The 13,853-nt window shown below is 47.2% G+C and overlaps 1 protein-coding gene across 2 annotated transcripts in view; it reads right to left on the bottom strand.

The window, feature by feature from the left end:
* Window positions 1–13,060, bottom strand: part of tmprss6 (transmembrane serine protease 6) — a 22,623-nt gene extending 9,563 nt beyond the window's left edge. Inside the window, exons 1-8 of one of the 2 annotated variants that reach the window (XM_079628159.1) lie at window positions 12,704–13,060; window positions 12,464–12,596; window positions 4,319–4,461; window positions 3,362–3,429; window positions 3,108–3,289; window positions 2,973–3,014; window positions 1,398–1,602; window positions 1,168–1,304 (exon numbers count right to left, since the gene is read on the bottom strand). In XM_079628159.1, coding sequence (XP_079484285.1) covers window positions 1,168–1,304; window positions 1,398–1,602; window positions 2,973–3,014; window positions 3,108–3,289; window positions 3,362–3,429; window positions 4,319–4,461; window positions 12,464–12,596; window positions 12,704–12,760 — 967 coding nt within the window. In that variant the 5' untranslated portion in view covers window positions 12,761–13,060. The remainder of the gene's footprint in view (window positions 1–1,167; window positions 1,305–1,397; window positions 1,603–2,972; window positions 3,015–3,107; window positions 3,290–3,361; window positions 3,430–4,318; window positions 4,462–12,463; window positions 12,597–12,703) is intronic. The other variant, XM_079628160.1, reaches the window with a different exon arrangement.
* Window positions 13,061–13,853: the final 793 nt, after the last annotated feature.

Here is a 13,853-nt window from a genome sequence, read left to right as displayed (position 1 = left end):
GTATTAGAAATGAAGAACACATGCAAAAACTACAACTGGTCATGTTGTAGTCAATGAGTTTGTTCCTGTCAGATTTGTGTTATGTATGCAATTTATTCATAGTAAAATAAAACCTGTATAGCTGTAGTTTGCCAAATAATTTTGTCAGATAAATGACAAAGTTTAGTGTTTTGTTCTTTCCTCATATATATATAAAAAATAATATCCCCTCCGCACATCACTTTTGGCCACTACTGTATACAATGTTGAATTGTAATTGTTCAGTTCATTAGATACGTGATTTCTGTATCATAATAATCATTAATTATCTATATATTATTATTTCATAATGTTTTCCCCTCTATATTGCTTGTTCAAATGTTATTACAATTGTAGGGCCCCACCAAATCCGTTTTATTTTGACTTTTATTTTTTTTATTTTTTTTATGGATTCCGTTCATTTTAATGGTTAAACTAAATTTTAGTAATCATAAAGCATGTCTAATTAATTGAAATCTTGAAATTTATCAAATTTAACAAAAATTTATGAAATACAATTACTATGAAAAAGTTTTTTCACAATTTTATTTATTTATTTCACTTATAATGGTTTAATTATATTTTAATAATTAAAAAGCGTGTCAAATTAATTGTTCATAAGAACAATAATTAATTATATTTATTTGTTTATTTTCATTTCTATTATTTTTTTCCAGACATTCTGTGTTGTGTATTAAAAAATTTCTGACAATCAAATTAAGGCATAAAACATTAACTTAATTTATCTTTTAATCATAATGAAATTAAACAAACTTTTTTGACAAAGTGCTACACAAGAGTTTTACTGTTCAAATTAAAACTTTTTTGTTTATAAATTGTGATTATTCCTTAAAAAAAAATAAGATTTATTATTATTAGTGTACGTATTATTATTACTACATTGCGACGTAGCTAAATTCAACTGTACAAAATAAATATATTTCTGTCACAATTTCTTCAAGTTAAACCGAACTTTTATTTTGACGGGTTGCCGCAAAGACTGGATTCCGTAGGCGTTTTCCCCATCGCGGAAATCATAGGGCGCTACAATTGTTCAGCTGTTCTAAACTATTTTCTATGTCGTTTTCATGCTTTGGACATTTAAAATGTCATGCCAACAAAGGTTTTGAGTTGAGCTGAGTTGATTACCCTGATCCGGCCAGGCCCGAGCGCTCAGAGAGAACGGATCCTTGTAATTATACAGACCCTGTTTCCAAACCACCGTCATCCAGTCAGCAGACGACAGAAGCTGCACCGTCTTCTCATACCGACTGCATCCGTACAGGCTGAGGGAGAGAGAGAGGGAGAGAGAGAGATTAACCACGCCGTACAGTAACTCATCAGAGACGTCATGATCCAGAGAGGAGCGTCAGCCTCACGAGGTGATGAGCCGAGAGTCCGCTGGCGTGACGGAGTCGTAGATGATCAGCCGGTCTCGACACTCGGCCAGGAGCCACTCGACCCGCAGCTCGAGCCGGGAGCCCACGGGGGCCCTGAGGTGCCACACACACGAGGACCTCTGGGTGTCCGGGCCCTCCAGAAGCACGGGCTCCGGGGACAGCAGAGACGTGTAGCAGTAGCAGTCTGTGGGGGACACACGACAGCATTTCATTACTCAATATATGATTCAATATAAGCTCAAAATATGAGAGACGTTTTCATTTTCTTGAGTTTGTCTGGCATTCATGGATCTACGTATTACACACTCCTATAGACTCTTCAGAACTCTACGTATTACACACTCCTATAGACTCTTCAGAACTCTACGTATTACACACTCCTATAGACTCTTCAGAACTCTACGTATTACACACTCCTATAGACTCTTCAGAACTCTACGTATTACACACTCCTATAGACTCTTCAGAACACGCGATCAGAGCAACGGTTCCTGAGCTGAACGAGTGCGTCTCTAGAGAGCTTTTAAAACACAAAAGTGGAAATAATCAAAGACATCCAGATCTCAAGTAGGAAAACCATAGAAGCTTGTTTTCCGTTTTTTTTTCTTTCTTGAAATTCTGACTTTATTTCTATCAATTCTGACTTTTCATCTCTCAATTATTACTTTATTTCTTGCATTCTGAATTTTTATTTTGCAATTTTTACTTTATTTCTCGTAATTCTGACTTTATTTCTCAATATTCTGACTTTTTATCCTGCAATTTTTACTTTATTTCTCGCAATTTTTACTTATCTCACAATTCTGACTTTATTTCTTGCATTCTGAATTTTTATCTCGCAATCTTTACTTTTTATCTCGCAATTCTGACTTTTTATCTTTATCGCAATTTTTACTTTATTTCTCACAATTCTGACTTTTTATCTCGCAATTCTGACTTTTTATCTTTATCGCAAATTTTACTTTATTTCTCGCAATGTTTACTTATCTCACAATTCTGCATTTATTTTTTCGCAATTCTGACTTTATTTCTCTCAATTCTGACTTTATTTCTTGCATTCTGAATTTTTATCTCGCAATTCTGACTTTTTATCTTTATCGCAAATTTTACTTTATTTCTCGCAATGTTTACTTATCTCACAATTCTGCATTTATTTTTTCGCAATTCTGACTTTATTTCTCTCAATTCTGACTTTATTTCTTGCATTCTGAATTTTTATCTCGCAATTCTGACTTTTTATCTTTATCGCAAATTTTACTTTATTTCTCGCAATGTTTACTTATCTCACAATTCTGACTTTATTTTTTCGCAATTCTGACTTTATTTCTCGTAATTCTGACTTTATGTTTTTTCAATTGTGAATTTAAAAAGACACTTGATCTGATATTTAGTGATCTAATGAATAATATTTAGGCATTAATATTTGTTGGTGCCACTGCATTATTTGAAAACTGATTTACAACACATGAAAGTGAATTAAAACCTCAAAATGATTGTTTAGCAAAAAAAAGAAATCTCACAGCAAAATATAACAAAAAGAAAAAAAAATCATACCAAAAGTGGCTTGAAAAAGATCTATAACTTTGGGGCTGGTTTCTGGAAAGTAAAAAAAAAAACACAAAGCCGTAAAACCAAGTGAACAGAAATGCAGCAGAAGTCCTGACACATGTCTGGTTTGATGAGAGTCACCGGTTATGCTGAGCGACGGCATCAGAAGCTGGAAACCCTCGTATGTGCAGATCTGCTGGGCGTCAGTGAAGCGCTGGAGCTCTCTGAACACACTCTCGTTCAGTCTCGCCGCGCTCACCGACTCCACACGACTGACGGGAACTGACAGGCGCAGCCAGAAGTGAGCCACGACACTGCCCTCCCTGCAGAAACACCAGAGGACACGTGAAGGCTCTGCACAGACCGCTCACGAACACCAGCGACGGCTTGCTCACCCAAAGGCGAAGACCGCTGTGGAGTTGAAGTATCTGGACAGATCTGTGGACTTCACCAGCTTCTCAACCTGTCAAAGAGTCATGATATAATGACGATGGATGTGTTGCGTGTTCTTGGTGTGCCAGCCTGACCAGACAAAAGCTGCTTGATGAGCTTCCAGCTACATTTTACATGGAAATTCTGACTGCACTTACAAGTAAGTCATCAGGGGTCTCATTTATAAAACTGTGAGTAGGATCCGTATTAAAAGTGTACGTGCGCCCGAAAGACAAAAATTAAGCGTAGCGTCAGTTCTGGCAGGTCACGCTAGTCCAGCTCTCATCAGTGACTCTCAGCTGATCCTCTAACTATAGGAATACGACACTATCACTGTATTCATGTATAATCTCTTCAGTATTATCATCAGCGATCGCGTTTCTCAGAAGCTCATTACTCTCCTCCATGCCCAGCTCCTCTCGTTTCTCGTTTCGATTATAGTGGTTTTCCTCCGTCAGTCGCTCAGATCACCATCGGTGTCGCCAAACGGATCCGTCTCCAAAACATTCGTACGCATGGATCAGAGTTTGCGCAAATTTTCCAGTCAAGTTTGTTTCTTATGAATCACAACTAATGCGTGGGAAGTGGCGTACGGCTCTTCAGGGCCTGTTTTGTGCAACGCAACCGTTATAAATGAGGCCCCTGATTTCTTTCTTAAAGTCTGATCATAACTTTTTCAGTTACATTATGAATCATAACTGATTACCTCTGGACCAACTGCTACTAGTTCTTACAACACGGTCTTCCAACGGTCTTCTTACAACACGGTTCTTACACACACACACACACACACACACACACACACACACACACACACACACACACACACACACACACACGCACCCACACACACACACACACACACACACACACGCACGCACACACACACACACACACACGCACACACACTGTTTCCTCACCATGTTCTGCACAGACGTCGCCTCGGCTCTGAACTCTGAGCTCTCATGACTGGTCAGGCTCACAGAGAAGTTCTTATTCAGTATGGAAACACTGGCCGTGTACTGTTGAATCACCCGCGGCTCCAGCACCCAGACCCTGTACTCTAAACACACACACACACACACACACACAGAGAGAGAGAGAGTGTGAGACGGGTGGCTAAAGGTTACACTCACCGGAGCACTCAGTAAGTTTGTGTTCATGTTTCTTTGGTTTTTGACTGACACCTGCCACTCGGAACCTAGCTAACTTAATATGTTTTAATTGTTGTGTTTTAATAATAATAACATATTATTTCTGAATGTTCAAAACGTCCAGTTCCCTTTCGTTGTCACTTCGAGTTACGTCGAATGACGACGAATGGGGTTCGCTTAGAAGCCTATCATCTTCGAACAGTAATAAAACGAGCCAATGGCAAGCAAATGCCATGGGTCTGCTGAATTTGCATAGCATAACTCCGCCCCACCTTGTGGGTATAAAGGAAGTGAGCTGGCAACATGCAGATATGTTTTCGCTTTCGGAGCCAAGAGCATTCTTCACTCCACAAGCCATTCTGAGATCATCTCTCTTCACTCTTCGAGACGAGCTACTCTTCAGAAGTGTTGGTGTGACGGCGAATTCCAGCGAGCTTCATATTGCCTGCCGATCTGCGCAGTGGTCTGCCAGTCGTGTGTCTCTCCCTGGGCGCTTCAACACTGCTGTTTGAGTTTTATCTCTCTAAAAGAGCTGCACGCGGCGCGTCTTTTTAAAGACGGTTCGCCCGTGCGTTTCTGGGTGCGATACACAGATTAAATCAGCTGATGGGCACGGACGCTGTCTGATGTGTTTGGGCAAACGCACAGACAGCGTTCGTGGATGCGTCATGTTCTCATTGCGGGGACATGACCATCGCAATGTAACGATCGAGACTCGATGACCTCCTCGAGAGAGAGTCCCCTCATCCACACCCCGATCTATTCTCTCCGCAAGAGGGAATACTTCGGCTGGTGGCCAGGGTGATCAGAGGGTGCTGTGTGGAACCAACCCGACGATCTATCCTCGGTCCACACACTCCTCTTCACATTGCAACCCGTGTGGTATCCGGATGAGATCGCTGACCAGTCCCGGCCAGAGGTCGCGGGCTGGTCCAGCATTTCATTCGATGCCCCGGCAGATGAAATCTTGTCTATCGCCGCATCACAAGGTGGGCGTGAGTACGCTGGAGAAGACTCGGCTGTGCTGCCTCCTCCGGGTGTGCCAGCATTGCCCGAGTCTGAACCAGAACTCTGCCATGCTTCCCCGGGCAGTCGCGAGCATTTGGGCTTGTGTGGAACCCTCCGCCATGTCCCAAGTGCTTAAAGCTGATGATCGGTTTTTGGGGACGCACCGGCACACGTCGGCCCGCCCCCAATTCCTTTCTTCCTGGACGTGCATGAAGAGGTCATGAGATTACTCAGCGGCCTCTTCCGCCTTCTCTGCCCTCGATGAGGTCGCGGCCAGTGGGTACACTGGGGTTCCCCCTATGGAGTGTTCTGTGGCAACACAACTGTGTCCCCACAGCGCCTCCACTGGCGTGGCGGCCCTAAGCACCCACCCACCCCAAAGCATGTAGGTTTTTGTCTACTCCGGTGGCAGAGATCTATAGAGCTGCGGGGCTGGCTGCCACCTCACTGCATGCTATGCCCATCCTTCAGGTCTACCAGGCCAGGGGTGCTCATTGCTAATGCACGAGGGTAGGGCTGGTCCAGGGCTCTTGCAAGAGCTGCGTGCCGCCACCGACCTCGCTCTACGGGCGACGAAGGTGACCACACGCTCCCTGGGTCAGGTGATGTCCACATATGTGGTCCAGAGACAAAAACTGGCTTAGTCTGGTTGATATGGGCAAGGCTGAGCGAAGACGCTTCCTCAACTCCCCATATCCCAGACTGGCCTCCTCGGCGGCGCAGTCGAGGACTCTGCCCAGAGTTCTCGGCTGCCCAGAGCGGACTGAGGCTCTGATCCCGCGGCCAGCTGCTCAGCCGCCGGCTCAGCTGCCTCATTCCGCTCGCCGCCGAGGGCGCCCTCCTGCGACACTCCCTGCCGGCCCTAGCAGCACCCTTCACCCAGGCCGTGCCGTGGAGGTAGTCGCAGGAAGGCGCCCCAGCCCGTACCAGCCCCGCAGCAATGCGGTGCTCCCGTTACGGGCAGCTCAGAGATGGGTTGCAGATCTTTCTAGGAGGTGGTTGCAGGGCCACTCCTTCCCCCGGTGGAGGGCCGGGGGAAAACCTCTTTTTCCAAAGAACTGTCTCTCCCATCTCTGAGCACACAGAGTTCTCGGACGACAGTGCGCGCCACCCTCGGGTCCCGCCACTCTCGCCCTCCTCTGTCACAGAGTTCTCGGATGACAGTGCCCACGCTCACGGGCCTCGCCACTCTCGTCCCCCTCTGTCGCCAGACCCCTGCCAGAGCACGCCCCTGTGGAACGCTGGCCTCCTCTGGCAGGACGCGGCTAATGACCGTGCCCCCACACCGGGCCGCTATGCCACCCACGTCTGGGCCGGTCATTCCGCTTCGCTGCACCCCCGGGGGGACGTCTGTCGTTCGCATGACCCCGCTGGCACAGTCCGTGGGAGCCTGGTTAGAGCTTCCCCCCTGTCCCGCTGGCTTGCGCGAACCATCAGGCTCGGCTATGCGATTCAGTTCGCACGGTCTCCTCCCCGCTTCCGGGGAGTCCGCTTCACTATGGTCGGTGGCTATGCCCCTGTCAGGAGAGCGGAGGTCGCCACCCTGCTGGCGAAGGGTGCGATCGAGACTGTCCCTCCAGCCGCAATGAGGTCGGCTTCTACAGCCCCTACTTCATTGTCCTCAGGAAATCCGGTGGGTTACGGCCAATCCTGGATCTGCGCGTCTTGAACCGTTCCCTTCACAGGCTTCCGTTCAAGAGGCTCATGGCCTAGCGCATTATCGAATGTGTGCAGCCACAGGATTGGTTTGCAGCGATCGACCTGAAGGACGCCTACTTCATGTCTCCATTTTTTCTCGACACAGACCGTTCTTGCGGGTTGCTTTCGAGGGGCAGGCATTCCAGTACGCTGTTCTCCCATTCGGGTTGGCCCTGTCTCCTCGCGTCTTCACGAAGGTCGTCGAGGCAGCCCTTGTGCCGCTACGGCAGCACGGGGTTCGCATCCTGAATTATCCCGACTGGCTAATCCTAGCTCACTCTCGGACCAGGGTTGCGAACACAGGGACCTAGTGCTCCGGCACCTAGCCCGTCTGGGCCTTCGGGTCAACTGGGAGAAGAGCAAACTTTGCCCCGTGCAGAGGATCTCTTTTCTCGGTAGGAAATTCGACTCGGTCGCCATGTGCGCGCAGCTTACGAGCGAGCGCGCGCAGTCACTGCCGACTTGCCTGAGACAATTTGAGGGCAAGAGTGCGGTTCCACTGAAACTTTTTCAGAGGCTCCTGGGGCATATGGCATCTGCAGCCGCGGCAACGCCGCTCGGATTGCTTCATATGAGACCGCTTCAGCACTGGCTTTGCGATCGAGTCCCGAGGTGGGCGTGGCGTCAGGGCACGTTTCCGAGTACCAGTTACTCCGACCTGCCATCAGACCTTCTCCCCGTGGCCGAATCTCAGCTTTCTCGGGCCGGAGTGCCCTTAGAACGAGTTTCCAGGCATGTTGTTGTCTCAACGGATGCCTCCTCCACGGGCTGGGCCGCCATGTGCAATGGACATGCTGCCGTGGGCTCCTGGACAGGTCCCCACCGCCTATGGCATGTCAATTGCCTCGAGTTGCTGGCAGTACGTCTCGCTCTGCACCGCTTCCGGGCGCTGCTCAAGAACCAGCACGTACTAGTCCCATCAGACAATACCGCGACAGTAGCGTACATCAACCGACAAGGTGGTCTACGCTCCCGCCGTATGTCGCAACTCGCCCGCCACCTCCTCATATGGAGTCAGAAGCATCTGAGGTCGCTTCGAGCCATTATATTCCGGGAGACCTGAACTGTGCAGCCGACGAGCTCTCACGGCTTCAGCCTCTTCCGAGAGAATGGAGACTCCATCCCCAGGCGGTCCAGCTGATTGGGATCAGTTCGGGGACGCACAGGTAGACCTGTTTGCCTCCCACGACTCGTCCCACTGCGCCCAGTTTTACTCCCTGACCGAGGGCACGCTCGGCACGGACGCTCTGGCGCACAGCTGGCCCCGGGGCCTCCGCAAGTATGCGTTTCCCCCAGTGAGCCTTCTTGCACAGACCTGTGCAAGATCAGGGAGGACGAGGAGCAGGTCATATTGGTTGCGCCGCACTGGCCCACCCGAACCTGGTTCTCCGAACTTGTACTCCTCGCGACAGCACCTCCCTGGCCAATTCCTCTGAGGAAGGACCTCCTTTCTCAGGGACGGGGCACCCTTTGGCACCCTCGTCCCGATCTTTGGAACCTCCACGTGTGGCTCCTGGACGGGACGAGGCAGGTTTGAGTACCCTACCACCAGCGGTGGTGGCTACCATCACTTCCGCTAGAGCGTCGTCCACTAAGACAAGACATGCCTACGCGTTGAAGTGGAACCTCTTCGTCTTTGGTGCTCTTCTCACTCAGAAGACCCCAGATCATGCCCGATCAGTGTCGTGCTTTCCTTCCTGCTGGGTTGGAGCGAAGGCTGTCTCCCTCCACCCTGAAAGTATATGTTGCCGTTATCGCCGCACATCACGATGCAGTTGATGGTAAGTCCGTGGGAAAGCACGACCTGGTCATCAGGTTCCTGAGAGGAGCGAGGAGACTACAGCCTCCTCGCCCTCCTCTCGTTCCCTCTTGGGACCTCTCGGTGGTACTAAATGCCCTGCAGAGTGCTCCCTTTGAGCCTTTGCAATCAGTGGAGCTTAAGTTCCTGTCAATTAAGACAGCGCTCCTGGTTGCTTTGGCCTCCATCAAGAGGGTAGGGGACCTGCACGCATTTTCTGTAGACGAAGCGTGCCTGGAATTCGGGCCGGCCTTTTCTCACGTGTTCCTGAGACCCCGGCCTGGATATGTGCCCAAGGTTCCCACCACTCCCTTCCGGGACCAGGTGGTGAACCTGCAAGCGCTGCCCCTGGAGGAGGCAGACCCAGCCTTGGCATTGCTCTGTCCAGTACGCGCCCTCCGTGCTTACGTAGACAGAACGCAGTGTTTCAGGACCTCAGACCAGCTCTTTGTTTGTTATGGTGGGAAGCTGAAGGGAAAGGCTCTCTCCAAGCAAAGGTTGTCTCACTGGATAGTGGACGCCATTGCTTTGGCTTACCAGCAGCAAGGTCGACCGTGCCCCCTTGGTGTGACGGCCCACTCCACCCGGAGTGTGGCCTCCTCTTGGGCTCTAGCGCATGGCGCCTCGCTAACAGACATCTGCAGAGCTGCAGGCTGGGCGACACCCAACACATTCGCCAGATTCTATAATAGAGCCAGTGTCCTCCTGTGTACTCGCTTCAACCAGCCGGTGCTAGGACCCGCTCAGGTGTCTTCGCTTGCTCGCCATTCCACTCCACGGACTGGATACGTGCGATATTCCTCAGGTGAGCCTGATAAGCCCTGAGTTCCTCCAGCGCTGTTGACTTCAACGCCAGAGTTATGCCTCCGGCAGCTTTCGCGTTGGCTAGGTGCCACCATGTGCATGGTTCCCCCTCTGGGCGACCCCCACGTGTGTATTTCCACTGTAAGACTCTCTCGAGCATGTGTCTTTCCCTTGGCAAGCCAGTCTGCCACCCCTAGGGTTGAAATACTCCACCCTACGGGCTGGACACCCCAGTGTTTCCGTATGCACCCCCCTCCGGGTCATATGTTATTCTTAAGTCCCCCCTTCGGGCGGGCACTGATTGCATATTCCACTGAGATATGCTCCCAGTGTACCTTGGTATTCCTGTGTTAAGTAGGAGTCCTTCGTCCGTGCTAGCACGACAGGGAGCTCAGACTTACGCAGGGCACTGGAAGACAGCCGAGGTGGCGTGATTGGACTGGTAACCCCATTCGTCGTCATTCGACGTAACTCGAAGTGACAACGAAAGGGAACGTCTCGGTTACGGATGTAACCCTCGTTCCCTGAGTAGGGAACGGAGACGTTACGTCTTCCTGCCACTTCCGCTGTACCGCTGGAACAGCCGAGTTCAGCCTTGGCTCCTTCAGCGAAGAAACATATCTGCATGTTGCCAGCTCACTTCCTTTATACCCACAAGGTGGGGCGGAGTTATGCTATGCAAATTCAGCAGACCCATGGCATTTGCTTGCCATTGGCTCGTTTTATTACTGTTCGAAGATGATAGGCTTCTAAGCGAACCCCATTCGTCGTCATTCGACGTAACGTCTCCGTTCCCTACTCAGGGAACGAGGGTTACATCCGTAACCGAGACGTTATTTAAATGATCTAAACACTTTTTTTCTTGGTTATGCAGGGAATGTTACATTGTATCATTCTTCAAACATTACGGAACGTTACTTTTGAATGTTCTCTGAACGTTCCGAAACAAGTCGTAACATTTAAAATGTTAGACGAACTTCCAACTAAGGGTTCCTTTACATGACAGCGATGTACTAAAAATGGTAAAGTTTTTCCTTTGTGATTTCCGACAATGTTGTCAAAAGATTCCCGTTCACAAGGATCCGCGAGATGATTAAACCACTGTATTCTGCTGCCAGACCAGTAGATGGCGATGTTACAGAAACACACACGCCTATAGACGCCAGAGACACAAGCCCGCAGCCATCTTTGGCATTTTGTCTTTGAATTTCAGTTTTTGCAGTAGATCTGTATATCTCTATGGCATCGCTGTCGAAGAGTTATTGCTGGTGAAGTGGATTTACTCATTGTAGAGTTAACAAAAGTTATCATGAACATTGTAATGTTTGAAGCAATGCTTTATCAAATGTCAAAAGACCGGAAGGATTTGTAGTTTTTGTAGTTTACACGGAGACAATAGCGGTATCGTTTAGATAAACTTTAGAAAAAGTTTTCAAAAACGTCATTGTCAATAATAATGAATAATTTCATTATTTATCAAACCCAATTGCTGAGCAGAATAATTTAATGTGGATTCATCTTTGACATCACTTAAATTCAGTGTTGGGGAAATGCATTACAAGTAACTTGAGTTACGTAATCGGATTACTTTTCAAGTAACTAGTAAAGTAACGCATTACTTTTAAAATTTACAACAAAATATCTGAGTTACTTTTTCAAATAAATAACGCAAGTTACTTTTTTTTCCCATTTATTGACTGACAGCTCTCCTGTCCTTATGTTGAGACAAATCAACAGGCGTTGTGTGTGTGTGTGTGTGTGTGTGTGTGTGTGTGTGTGTGTGTGTGTGTATGGTGTGAACATAATATTTATTGTAGTTCTAGATTAAATGTGAGCATTTACTCATCTCACTTGCACAAAAAAAATTCAATATTCCGAAAAATGAATAAAATCAGTGAAATGCAGAATCAGAATATATGCAAACCTCCAATAACTAAATATGTTGAATAAAACATAATTTGTTATGCATTTAATCTCACTTTATTGACCAATGTACTTGCTTCTGACCTTCGATGATTCGGTTAAATAAGCAGAAATGACTATAGATAGATAGAAAGGTTTGCTTTCCTCTACTGTACACATGTCCTTCAGCCGGAGGATTATTATTTCACTTTTGGAGTGAAAGGATCTTTACATTTGCCCCAAAATAGAGCTTTTGTGTTATAAAAAAACAAGCCCAGCCCAGGTGGGGAAAAAAGTAACGCTAAAGTAACGTAACGCATTAGTTTTCTAAAAAAGTAACTAAGTAATGCAATTAGTTACTTTTTAAGGGAGTAACGCAATATTGTAATGCATTACTTTTAAAAGTAACTTTCCCCAACACTGGTTAAATTACAACTAAAAGCCTGTAGGCTACATAATTCACGTGGCTATGTAATTCAGCTGGACTGGGATTCTGTCATTTGATTTGTCTGTCCAGTCAAAAATTAATAAATGTATAGAATGTTTTGATTAAAGCAATAATGCACTAATCATGATGGATGATGCATGATTATCCTGTGCTAAACTCCTCTCTAAACATGTTCACATTTAGCAGGAAATTCCCATTTTCCATCAGAGATGAGACTATATTGTGCTGAACGCATGTGTGGCTGTGTCCTCACCCAGAAAGTACCAGATAACACACGCAGACCCGGCCGAGATGAAGATGATGATGAGGACGATGAGGCCAATCAGCCATGTCGGGAACCTCCTCCTTTTATGGGACGGATCCGGATCAGCGCGCGACCGCGATACCTGTGTATAAACACGAATATTCACGTATTCTCCTCAAATAACTCCTCAGTTGTTGTTGAGCACCGAGTTAATCTGTGTTATTTGAGAGAAACACGCGGCTCTCTCACAGTGTTGGTGTCGCAGTCTTGATTCGGATCCGCCGTGAACCCGATTCCGAGCTCCATATCAACCGAACCGTTATCTCGGGTTCATCTTCGGTTCCGTCCGTCCTGGTTCGGCTGGTTCTTCTCCACGACTCAGAATCCACACATGTTCGGTTCTTCACGCATGTTCTGAGGGAAACGCTTGTGTTTGTCAGTCCGAAGTCCGCTGCGGATCAATAGTGAAGTAGATCTGCTGATCTGAGGACAGCGCGTGGACACTAAAGCCACAGTGTGCTTATAAACGCGTCTGCTGCTGGGATACTGTGTTTATGTAAAGTGAGAATATTAATAACGGATCTCTTGTAATAAACAGTCACCGCCCAGCAACGCGCGCTCACCTGCGCAACGCACCTGCGTGACGTCACCCGGCCCGATCTCACCTGTGTGCAGAATGATGATGCTAAATTTACTTTTCATATATGTACATTTGGAGGAAACAAGCCTTTGTTTTTAATTTTAAGATCAGAAATGCAACAATACCTAAACACAATTGGTTTTTAAAATAAGAAAGCTGCAAAGTGTTTCAAACTGTAAACATTTTCACATTTTTAAGTTTTTAATTCTTCACTGTTTCTTTATTTGTCTTTTTTTGTTCGTTTGTTTGTTTGTTTGTTTACTCAATTTACCCCCCTGACTGTAGTTGTAATTCTTTAAAATCAATAAAATAAAACGGAAAAAAAAGGGAATGATGGAGATGATCAAAATACGGGCTTTTTTTTATTAATTTAAGTAAATTTGAGGACATATGTGTTCAAGTGTTACCACCTCTACATTTTGTTCCATTCCCAGATAGCAAAATTGCTCTGGCCCAGTTCTGGCCCACACTTGACACTTTCATCTGGCCCACATACCGCGTGGAATGATGGCACTTGGGCGGTCCGCTCCTGTTTGCCAGATTTGGGCCACAATTAAGCCATAGCAATGCCGCATGTCAGCCGTAAACAAAACAAATGAAGCAGAACTGGGCCACATCTGGCCCAGACACCAAAATTGCTGTGGCCCAGATCTGGCCCACACTTGACACTTCCATCTGGCCCAAATACCCCGTGAAGTGTCAAGTGTGGGCCGGAACTGGGCCACAACAATATTGGTGTCTGGGCCAGATGTGGCCCAG

This window comes from Phoxinus phoxinus, assembly GCF_949152265.1.
Source record: "Phoxinus phoxinus genome assembly, chromosome: 11".
Classification (NCBI taxonomy): domain Eukaryota; kingdom Metazoa; phylum Chordata; class Actinopteri; order Cypriniformes; family Leuciscidae; genus Phoxinus; species Phoxinus phoxinus.
This window is presented reverse-complemented; position numbering and strand designations above follow the sequence as displayed.